This window comes from Biomphalaria glabrata, chromosome 7, assembly GCF_947242115.1.
Source record: "Biomphalaria glabrata chromosome 7, xgBioGlab47.1, whole genome shotgun sequence".
NCBI lineage: Eukaryota > Metazoa > Mollusca > Gastropoda > Planorbidae > Biomphalaria > Biomphalaria glabrata.
In genome coordinates this window covers 45429998-45442016 of record NC_074717.1, presented here as the reverse complement: position 1 = coordinate 45442016, position 12019 = coordinate 45429998, and the positions used below count along the sequence as shown (strand labels likewise).

At 33.2% G+C, this 12019-nt stretch overlaps 1 protein-coding gene across 2 annotated transcripts; it reads left to right on the top strand.

The window, feature by feature from the left end:
- The first annotated feature begins 200 nt into the window (after positions 1-200).
- Positions 201-10820, top strand: LOC106079256 (syntaxin-16-like). Of its 2 annotated transcripts, none has more exons than XM_056036259.1 (9): positions 201-324; positions 1333-1445; positions 3505-3599; positions 4445-4497; positions 5029-5135; positions 5257-5419; positions 6267-6379; positions 8200-8343; positions 9999-10820. In XM_056036259.1, exons 2-9 carry the CDS (start codon positions 1365-1367, stop codon positions 10179-10181), a joined length of 939 nt encoding a protein of 312 aa, XP_055892234.1. In that variant the 5' UTR covers positions 201-324; positions 1333-1364; the 3' UTR covers positions 10182-10820. The 2 variants fall into 2 exon arrangements, with proteins under 2 accessions (XP_055892234.1, XP_055892233.1); XM_056036258.1 differs by having other exon boundaries at positions 209-324; positions 1297-1445.
- The last annotated feature ends 1199 nt before the right edge of the window (positions 10821-12019 follow it).

Genomic DNA, 12019 nt, shown 5'->3' with positions numbered 1-12019 from the left:
AATTGTTTAATCAAAGAAATATTTTTTTGTAATATATTTATTATTTTATAGTGATTCTAAATCTAGTTTTTTTTTAAGTCTAGCTAATGACGTTACAACAGTCACTTTTCATTTCAATTATGAATTAGAATCTAGTCTAGTGCATTATTATTATTATTATTATATTCTGGTTAAAAAATAATGTTGATGAGATCCGAAAATTATAAATGGAAAAACAACAAAAGAAACAGGATAATATAATTTATGGACTATCTATTCACTAATATGACAATAATGAAAAATCCACGTTCATTAGATCTATATGTATAGATTCTAGATCTAGATGTAAATGAATCATGATTCAGATTTAGGTTATAGAGTCTAGATTCTAGACTCTAATACTAATGTAGATCTCTAGATCTTGGTTAACTTGTTATTAATATTATCTTCTAGATCTGGCTAGTTTGTTATTTTATGACTTAAAAAAAAAAGTATAACTTTATTTTATTATTCATAATTAATCATAATATTCATATCATATTCATCATATTGTTACTCAAGTCAGTCAAGTCAAAACTCACAATTTAAACTGTCACAATAGATAACTACCTCACTTTTAAGTTTTAGTGTCAAAAGTCTGAAAAGTGCTACTGCTAGATCTCCTCTGACTCTCTAGAGTCTAGTGACTAGTGACACTCTCTGACTCTGTCTAGAATCTAGATCTAGATATATATAGATCTTAGAGACTGAAACTCAAGATCAACTTCAAACTTGAACTGTCTCAAGTATCTCTTAGTCACTCTACTCACTTACTCAGTCTACTGACTCTTACTCTATAGTGTAGTGTAGTATTATATTATTTATATAGAGTTAATAGAGAGTCTAATTTGAATTGATCTCAAGTAGACACCAGTCTAGACAGTTAAAGTATCTACATAATCAGTCATAATCTAGTAAAAGACTGTAAATAGTGTAAAAGTAGATGATTAGGACTAGATATAATCTGAAATCGATAAAACTTACCATTGAAGGAAGTTTTACCCTTGAAGCCGATACCAGCATTACCACCATAGAATTGTTATTGAGTGTTACGGAATTGTTATAAACATGCATGACTAGATTAACCTAGGAACACGTGTAGTCAATATATATTTAATATACATTTAAAAACATCATAACACGAAGATTCTAAAAACTTAGATTACACTCAACTGAGAGATCTATTAATTTAATAGACTTTAGAATCAATAAATCGACAAGATTCGTAGACTATATATCCAATTAAATATTTAATTAAAATAGATCATCTGGTTAAAGGGATTTCAGGCTTCAAATTACACTATTTATAAATAGATCTAGTCTATACATTGCTATAGTACAAAAATATGGCCACAAGAAGCTTGACGGAAGTGTTCATTTTAATGCGAAATAATGCACTTCAAAGCAGACACATTTTTTCTGAACAAGTAAGTCTGTATGGCATAAGAACTAGTCTTAGAATAGATATCGATATGTATATAAATCTATAAATCTGTTTATTTTTCATTATCTTTATGTAACAGTCAAATCTCAGATCATGAGTATATCTCAAAGTTTAGAATGTAATTTTAGACGAGATACGACATCGCCATTTTTTAATTAAAAATAATTTGTCATATAAGAAGAAAGACAGGCAGAGACTATCGAGTCATGTCGTTTTAGTTCATTTCATGTTACAGATGGTTCTATGATTGTGTGGTATGTGCTCTGGACTGTCATCTCAATTGTTTCTGGTTTGAACCCTTCTCGACACTATCACCTGCAATCCTGAGGGTGGTTTGGGCTAGGATGTAATATTCTTCAAATCGGAATGAACATCCAAAACATGTCAAACAAACAAATATATACTATATGTTGGTAGGATGCGAAAGGGGGGATAAACCCTTTATTTTTTTTTTATAAATTGAATAATCACAGTGTACCAGAAAATGTAAAAGTGTTGTTTTTTTTCACAAAGAAGAACATTAAACCTTTGTAATGTATCAGGTGATATTATAGAGGGCTATGGTATACTTTGTATATAGATTCTAGCCAAATATGACCTGAAGGCTTTAGTTTGTGTAAAACTGATCTAGCGCATGTACAAACATGGCAAGATGTTCCCTCATCACTTTGTAATTTTCACATGAAAATGAAAGTAGACTATGAAAATGGGTTTTAGTCGTCTAGCCGACATAGTCATAGCTAATATAAAAAACTGTGTAAATGGATTTACCCAATTTGTTAAAAAGTTTCATTCTTCAATAGAGATAAATTTAGATATTTTTATATGTTATACTTTTAAAGCCTTCTTGTTGTGTGAGTGCTTTTTATTATTATATTTTCTGGGTTGTGGGCATGGTGGCTGAGTGGTAAAGTGCTTGACTTCCAAACAAGTGGTATCAGTTTCCAATCTCACTGAAGTCAGCAATTTTGAATTTCTGGATTTTTAGGATGCCCTTGAATCCACCTAACTCTGATGGGTACCTAACATAAGTTGTGGAAAGTAAAGACGTTTGGTCATTGTTCTGGCCACATGCTACCCTTGTTAACTGTTGGCCATAGAAACAGATGAGTTTTACATCATCTGCCCTTTAGTTCACAAGGTCTTAAAGGGATATTTTACTGACTTACTTTTTTTGTCTGGGTTTTTTCAAAGAAAAAGCTTGATTGACATTGGTTCGATTTGCAATAATTTTCTGAAAAAACATTATACTCACAGTCTGAGGTTTAAATACGCTCTTATTTTTAAAAATTATTTTAAAACTATTTAATCTGAAAGTCTTGTAATGTAGTTATAAATTTTAGCCTTTATTTGCTGCTGTTGTACTGATAAAAAAAAATAGGCAAAGAATGTTATGGTATGCTGGCAGTTAGGAAAAGATGAAAAACTTAATTAAGCTCACACATTGACGTGAAAGTATTGAGTGTAAACTTCAGCCAATTGGGGCAGGCAGTCACTCTGTATGGTGTGCTACTGTTACAGTGACTGAATAACAATCCAGAAGAGCAAAAATAGGAAAGTATGACGGTAGCTTTGAAGGCTCTAATTTATGTAATCTGTGTCAGGTGCAAGATAAATGAGCAATAAGCTGATTAAACTTAAAGCCATTAGATGACACATCACTTTTAGTAGATAGAAAGAATACTGTCAGCAAACATTTCCAATCTTTATTATCATTTATACATATCATCATCACTTTGCAAGAGTGAAATGTGGTTTGCCTTCAGGAATCTTTTTACTATTAGTTTGAATAGTGTAATAGCCATGACATAGTTCACAGAGATGTAAGGGAGAAGGTCGGGACGATAAAGATTATCTACAAGTTTATTATGCAGCCTTGCAAGCTATAATGGTAAAATAGTAATACCATGACTTGGTCTTTACTGTCAGGTATAATATTAAGAACTTGACTGCAGAGGAAGATTCTCACTTGAAAAGATATATAGACTTTTATTAAAAGTATGTTAGAGCAAATATCATTTATCTTTTCTGTTTATGTTTAGACGGCTGATGATCGAACATCCCTTATGTCCAGTGCTCATCTGGACCCAGAGCTGGGAATGGCATCAGCTCGTGCAGGAACATTACCACCTGAATGGTAAATCATAAATGTTTTTTTTTTATTCTGTTCACATTTTTATAAACCATAGTTTTACAGAAATTAAATTTAGATATTTCGTAGTGCGTACAAATTTAGAGTTACCTTTTTTTTTTTCTTGAAATTGAAGAAGTTACAAACTCAGGACTTATGAACATTAAATGTTAGATTTTCTCTTAGTAGTCAGCACTTGTATGTAAATTATTGTGCCTGGATACAGAGATTTTGATCAAAATCTAATTTGCAACCTTATCTGTTTATTTAAATGCTCTGCTCTGTTAAAATATTGTGTGTTAGGCTTTAGGTCAAAAAAAAATTTTTGTTAAGTCTCTTTGAGCTTACTGTGGTTTTTCATTATTACATCATTCAATTTAATTACAATTAGGATTAGAAATTTTAAAAATGTAAACAGTCTCTAGTACTGTAGTCCTGGATAGATATTTTCTTCTTGTATTTTAGGATTGAGCTTACTGTGGTTTTTCATTATTACGTCATTCAGTTTAATTACAATTAGGATTAGAAATTTAAAAAATGTAAACAGTCTCTAGTACTGTAGTCCTGGATAGATATTTTCTTGTTGTATTTCAGGATTGAGCTTACTGTGGTTTTTCATTATTACGTCATTCAGTTTAATTACAATTAGGATTAGAAATTTAAAAAATGTAAACAGTCTCTAGTACTGTAGTCCTGGATAGATATTTTCTTGTTGTATTTCAGGATTGAGCTTACTGTGGTTTTTCATTATTACGTCATTCAGTTTAATTACAATTAGGATTAGAAATTTAAAAATGTAAACAGTCTCTAGTACTGTAGTCCTGGATAGATATTTTCTTGTTGTATTTCAGGATTGACAAGTTGACTGAGATTCAGTTTGAGTTTACAAAAATAAAAGAAAAAAGTGAGTTGAAAAGATATGACTAGATTTGTAGGACTTAGAGTAAACTGTAGTTGAGTCAAAATCTCTCTACTTGTGTCATCAATTCATTTCCATTTCTAGTTCTTGAGAAAACAATCACTTTGACATTCAGATCTTCAGTTTGAACTTACTTATTATAATAATCATTAATATCAGTAATTATCTGTCTGTCACATTTAGATCTCAAAAACCAAAAAGAAATGTGAAAATCTTATTTCAACACCACTTTTGTTGTTGTTTTATTTCCTTACAATATTTGCATGCACCTACATATAAAGCATTTTTTAAAACTGGAAAGAAAAAGAAAATTATATCCTACTGTAAATTCCACTTTTGAAGCATTTTATAAATTAATGTGATTATGTAAAAAAAAAATTATTATAAAAATAAGATTAAAAAGTATTGTTTCATAATATCTCAGATTTCATTAATGCTCAGACTTTTCTCCATAAACTATTTTATTTGGTTACAGTGCTTGCAGAGTAAGAATTTACCTTTTTTTTTCTTTTATAGTGAAAGAATTATCTTCCCTTCATGATAAATATTTGAACAGACCGACAATGGATGACAGTATTGATGAAGAATATGAGATAGAGATAAGAACCCAACAGATCACTCAGGTGGGTTCAGTCTCACTAGCATAGATATGTGTATAGAATATGCTATGAACAAAACAAAATAATTAGCTATGGATGTTAACACCCACCCCGAAACTTAGATTTAAAAAATGTCTCTTTTCAGATGTTTTTTCACACTCAACGTTTAGTGCAACAAATCAATAACCAAAGCCACAGAGGCTCAGCCCATGAACAGAAGCTGACTATGAACATTGTTTCTTCTGTTGCCAGAACCATGCAAGAAATGTCAACCAATTTTAGAAAAAGCCAGTCAGCATATTTAAGAAGTAAATATATTTTATTTTGTAAACACCAAAATACTTTGCCTATTTGTATTAAAGTATTTTAATTTTAACATGCAAGAAATGTCAACTAATTTTAGAAAAAGCCAGACAGCATATTTAAGAAGTAAATGTTTATTATTTGTAAACACCAAAATACTTTGCGTATTTGTATTAAAGTATTTTATTTTAACATGCAAGAAATGTCAACTAATTTTAGAAAAAGCCAGACAGCATATTTAAGAAGTAAATGTTTATTATTTGTAAACACCAAAATGCTTTGCCTATTTGTATTAAAGTATTTTTATTTAACATTCTTTTAAACTTCTTCCACTTCTTCTTTTTCTTCTGTATTCTCATTATTATATTGAATGGTTCAGATGAATAACCTGAGATGAACTGCTCAGAGTTTCCAGATTAGGCAGCTCTCTGTATAGTTTTACTTCTAGAAGGGTGTTTTAGGCTAGTGCCTCTTGATGGAGAATGCAGCTTTAGGCAGCTGTTTGCAGCTTTAGGAAGCTGAATGCAGCTTTAGACAGCTAAATGCAGCTTTAAAGGACATGGTTGGCATTCTCTGGTGACTCTCCACAAATGCAAATTTGACTAGTCCCAATTTTCAGCTTCCATTTCTTTAGAACATTTCAAATAAATTTGTTAGATCAAACATTGAACTTGATTCTGTTACGTCTATTATTTTCCTGCTAATAAATCTATTTTCTTTTTTTTTAAATTTTTATTGTCTAAATGAAATGTAAAAAAACAACAACACCAAGTTTAATTTCCTATAATTTCTATCTCTGTAAATGTTTATATCTTTGCAATTATATTTGTTTCTAATTCTATCACATTCTAGAAATCAAGAGTAGAGAAGAGCGCTCACAGCAATATTTTGGAACAAATTTAAACAGTGACCCAAGTCTACTAGGAGATGGACTCGGTGCTGACTCAGATATTGTCTACAACAAAGTAAGTTCATTTTATTGTAAGCAACTTTTTAAGTTGGTGCTCCCTACTGTAAAGAGCAATGTGGGCTCCCAGATATAAAGAACCATTTGGGTGCTGGTCATTTAAGGATAAAGATGCAGCTGGGCTGTGTGTATTTTGTTGACAAATGGCTCGATGTGGTTGAATGCATCACCACACTGTACTAAGGGTATGATTCTGATAATGGTTAGTACATATATATGAAGGGGTTGACCATTCCAGATTATTTTAATATGCACAGCTATTATATCAACACTGAACAATAGCGTACAAACTTCTAAGATTTATTTACATACCAGTATCAGTTGATTCACATATACAAATGTGGGCATCTCAATAGGATAAAAAAAAAGGTAAATACACCCTTACAATTAGTACATGGGCGTTTAGGCTAGAACTGTATAATCATATTTTAGAGATTACCAGTAACCTGTAAGGACTCAAGTAAAAAAGAAATGGAGTATCCCCCTCATACTCTAGGGCAGGGGTTCTCAATCTGTTGGTCGCGACCCCCTTGGGGGTCGAATGACCATTTGCCAGGGGTCGCCTAAGACCATCGAAAATATGGATTGTTATTGTCTACTCTTCTATTGCTGTGGGGGAGGGTGGGGATCGCAGCAGAGTGGTGGAACTGTAAAAAAGGGTCGCCGAGCTTAAAAGGTTGAGAACCGCTGCTCTAGGGGAATAGAAAACAAACACAGAAACCTGCTACTGACCAAGATCAGATCAGCACTCCAACTGACTACTGGCCTAACACAAATAACCTCCCCTGTATAAAATAGCTTTGTTAAAAACAATTCTCATGTGCCACTCACAACTCATGATAAATAAACAAAACTTGCACACACAATCCAACATCTACACCCCCCCCCCCCCCCCGACCTAACATTTATCTAATATCAAATAATTTCATTAACTCTTTCTCTCCGTAATTATTTTTCCACGTTTTGAAGGAATTCTTCATTTGCTCATTACTATTTACTACCCCTGTTATAATTGGGCTTCAATAGCTTTGTTGTTTGTTATCAGAAAATGTTGTATTAGGTATAGAGTAAAAGGGAAATGCAAGCTCTTTTTATATCATTCGAAGTCAAGTTTAAAAAATTAAACATTAATTTAATTTAATGAGGTCAAAATCAATGATGGTATCGTCGATTAGGAGAGAATGAGTTTAATATATTGAGTTGTAAACTATTGCATAGCTAGTGCCAAATTAAATTATGTTGTTATTAGTGAACCAATTAATCGGTTATGCTATTATGTGTACCAGGTACCAATACAAAAAATAAAATCCTTTTTTTTTTCCATTCTTTGTTATATTTTACTGAATACACTCAATTAGACCATTGATTAATTAGATATGTCATTTCTTTAGACTAAATGACACAGACTGAAAACAAAAAAGTCCCATTGCATAAGCATAACTATTCCTTAATTTGTACTAAAATTTTCTTAAGTTGGAATTAAGTTGATGATTGAAAGTGAAAATAATGTGGAAATGTGAAACTTCAACAACCAAGAATTTCTATCCACCATTAGTGAGTTACTGTTCTATGATGAAAATGAAGATTATCATAATGCAATATTTTCTCATATTATATATATATATCATCATCATCATCATCATTGGCATCCTTCAGTCGTAGAACGACTATGGTTCATCTCAGAGTAGTGAGATGAAAGCCTGGGTATTGTTTATGTTCGGAACGATGTCGCCCACACAGCAGTTCCCCCCTCTCTGCGCAGCTGATGTGACCAAAGGAACTGATTGAAGTCACTAACAATTTTTTTCTGTATCTCAGGGCTTCACGTCTGCTCAGATGCAGTTAGTAGAAGATAACTCAGAAGTTGTCCAGCAGAGAGAAAAAGAAGTTGCTGCGATCGTTAGATCTATTACTGATCTGAATGAAATATTTAAAGACCTGGCTTCAATGATAGTAGACCAGGTATGTTTATTTAGAGTTAGGTATGATATTTATAAATCAGCCATGTTCCTATAAACCAGACTTTGTTTGGATAGACAGTTATTTTGCACCCTGTATTTCTCAAGCCTTTGAGAGTAATTGCCACTGAAAAATGCTGTGTATCGGATACCATGAAAAGAAAACAAATGAGTTTGTACTTTTGAACTTGATCTAAATGATGAATAACAATTGAGACCAGAACACACATTCCTGCTGAGTTTACTCTGAACTTCTAGGATCCCTATTGAGTAGTTTAATATCATTCAGTAATATAAATATAAATATAAATTTACTGAACTCTTCATCAATGATTTCTCTTGGCTGTGGTTCTGTTCAGGTCATTTTTTTTTGCCTTTGCAGCATATTATTTTTAAAATAATTAGTAAGATGGCCAGTGAACAGAAACAATGTGAAGTTATATGCTGCTCTATGTGGACGATTGCACTCTTCTTGCACACACTAAACAGGAGCTTCAACTTGCCGTCCATGAATTTGCTGAGATAACTTCTTCGCAAAGGCCAATGGCTGTGATCGGTCGCCTCAGACTGAGAGTATGGCAGAATAGGTCTCTTCACCTAGCAATAAAAGTTAATGTTTATAAAGCAGTGGTTTTCACCACACTTTTGTATGGCTCTGAAACCTGGGTGCTCTAAAAAAAAAGTAAAAAAGTACCCCTTTCAGACCTTGCAATCTAAAGGGCAGATGATGTAAAGGTCATCTGTTTCTCTGGCCCACATTTAACAAGGGGTTATGTGGCCAGCACAATGACCAACCTCCTTTACTTTCCCCAACTAATGTCAGGTACCCAATTAAAGCTGGGTGGACTCAAAGGCACCCAAAGATCCTTAAGTTAAAAATCCCAGTCTTCACCAGGTTTCAAACCCAGGACCTCGGTTTGGAAGTCAAGCACTTTACCACTCAGCCACCACACCTCCTCTAGGTGCTCAATTGAAGGCATATAAGGCTCCTTGAACGCTTCCATTAAAGCTACCTTTGGTTCATAATGGACACACTTATTACAAATAACTTCTGCTGGAGGTCAGTGTGGACAGTATAGAAGCACTTATTACCATTCAACATCTGCGCTGGGTCAGACGCTTTTCCCACTTGGGAGACAACCGCATGCCGTAGGCAATCTTCTTTGGTGACCTTAACAAAGGAAGGCATATCAGAGGTGCTCCCATAAGCGCTATGAAGATCAACTCAGTTGTCATTTCGCTTTCACTAGCATAGAGGAAAGTAGCTGGCAGCAGATGGTCTCTGAAAGAGACAGTTGGAGAGCTCTCACAAAAGCTGTGGGACAAACATTTGAGACTCAAAGAAAAGCCATTATTGGTCGGAAAGAAAATTTAAATAGACCATCTGGGGACAACCACTGCACGGAAAAATATACAGGTTGCAACTGGGTTTGCGTAGTCATGTGAAACACTGCACTTTATCCCTAATTGAAAACATTGCCTTTATAATTTTGTATGTAAATTATGGTTCAGTGTTTTATGTAATATTGCTAATTTACTTCTTAGTTTTCTGTCCTTAAGTTTCTCTTAACGTTAGTGATTAGAATAATGGTGTCAAATGTTAATATTCATTATAAACCTCTTGGCTACAGTTCTTGACAATGTTTTCATTATCTCCAGGGCACTATACTGGATAGGATTGATTACAACATTGACAATGCAGCCACACACACAGAGAAAGGGCTAGTGCAATTACAGAAAGCTGAAAAGTACCAGAAGAAGAACAGGAAGATGATGTTTATCTTAATATTAGCTGCTGTGATCATTATTTTACTCATTATATTTATAGCCGTCAAGAGCTAGCTGTTCCTCGTGTTATTCTATTTCTTTTTATTTATTGACACATGATTAATTGATTGACACTTTGTGAGGTTTGGGAAGAAAGAAACAAAACAAATTTCTAGAGGAAGTAGCAAATTGAAAGAAAAAGTCTTCCTTGCGTTTACTAGATTTTTAGAACAGTTGAAGTGAATTTGATTCCTTCCTGTGGCCATCAGTTTATAAGAGACAATAGATTGCTGTCTTTATTTTCTGCCGAGGCCAAGCATCTGTTTAAAGCTAGATGGGCTATGGATTTGAATCCATGCGTAGAATTTCAGTTAAAAAATGGATAAATGTCTTCTTCAGAGCTTCAGCTTGAGACTTTGGGATTCACAGCACATTAATGAACTACGCCATATAACTTTCATACACAGACAATTAGAGATTGCATACATTCCAAAGAGTTGGACTTTTCTTGTGTTTAGTTGCTGTCAAAAAATATTTGAATAAATGTTTACTATATTCTTGGTGACATTTACATTTATTTGATTTTTTCTTTCAAGTGCAGTGTATAACTGGATGCATTCCCATCATGTGTTGGTCAACATTCTCAAACGTTTCAACTGGGCTGCTGGTTGGAATACACTAGATACTTTGTTGTATCCATTGGGGGGGGGGGGGGGGGGGGGGGGGTATGCCTTTTTTTTTTTCTTCAAACGTTAATGTCTAACAAATGAAATAATAAAAAAAAAAGAATTAATTTCTTTGGTTACATTTAAAAGACCTCTAGTTTCAAACTCTTGTTATGGAGATAATTCAGAACCACATTTATCTCTATGTGATTTGTTAGTTAGTTATCCCAATCAGTGGGATGTGTGGCAGAGTGGTATAATCTGCTTGGCTACATATCAAGGGGGATTCAAGCTAGAATCCGAACTCAAATGGAGTAGTGTTTGCTGAGCTCCTGAAGGCAGCATGAAAACCATCTCCAAGATCTCCCCCCCTTTCCCCCACAGGTCTACAAAAGAGATTGGACCAGAGTGCATTGAACATGCCTAGAGCATGAAACCTGTGCTATAATTTGATCAAAACTCTGTATTGATAGGTAGACGGAAACAGTTTTCTAAAAGATCTATAAACTGTATATTGAGAATGGAATAAGAACAATCATGTTACCGGTATATTATTTAACCTTTTGTTACATTATATTAATGTGTTTGAGATACAAGTATAACATGATCTGCTGCACTAACTTATATAGAATGTACATTTCTCAACATTGACTGATAACTAAGTGTATCCCATAATTTATTAAATTCTTATTTTGCTTGATGTGGTCAAAAACATCAATAAATGTGAATAGGCAGAGTATTAAAGATCCCTAGCAGGTCAGTGCAATAAGTGCAATGATATTTTGTGTGAACTGTCCTCTATGGACATTGTGTTCAGTTGACAACTAATTATCTCTAATGTGACGCCAGAACTTGTTGTTTTCTTCAAAGTCTGAATCGTAAATGTTTGAACTAGAATTATGTAGACTTATGTAGACAAAGTCTGGGTTGATTGTAGTTGATAGATACGAACATAAAATGTACATGTTTAAATAAAACTTCTGAGGATGTTATCAATGTACACATTAAGGGTGAATTATTTTTTATCCAAATCATATATGCACAAGTTTATGTCTGAATTTTTTTAAGTTCAAAAAAAAAAAAGAAAACTGAAATTAAAATTTTATTCTAGGTATTTCCAATGTAACATTCTAAACATTTATTCTAAAACTTATGTTACACTGATAAGATGGTGTCCCACACAATGAAACTGAAGTCTGCAAATGGATGTGAATGTTTCCTTTTGCAGGAATGTCAAATTGGTGATAT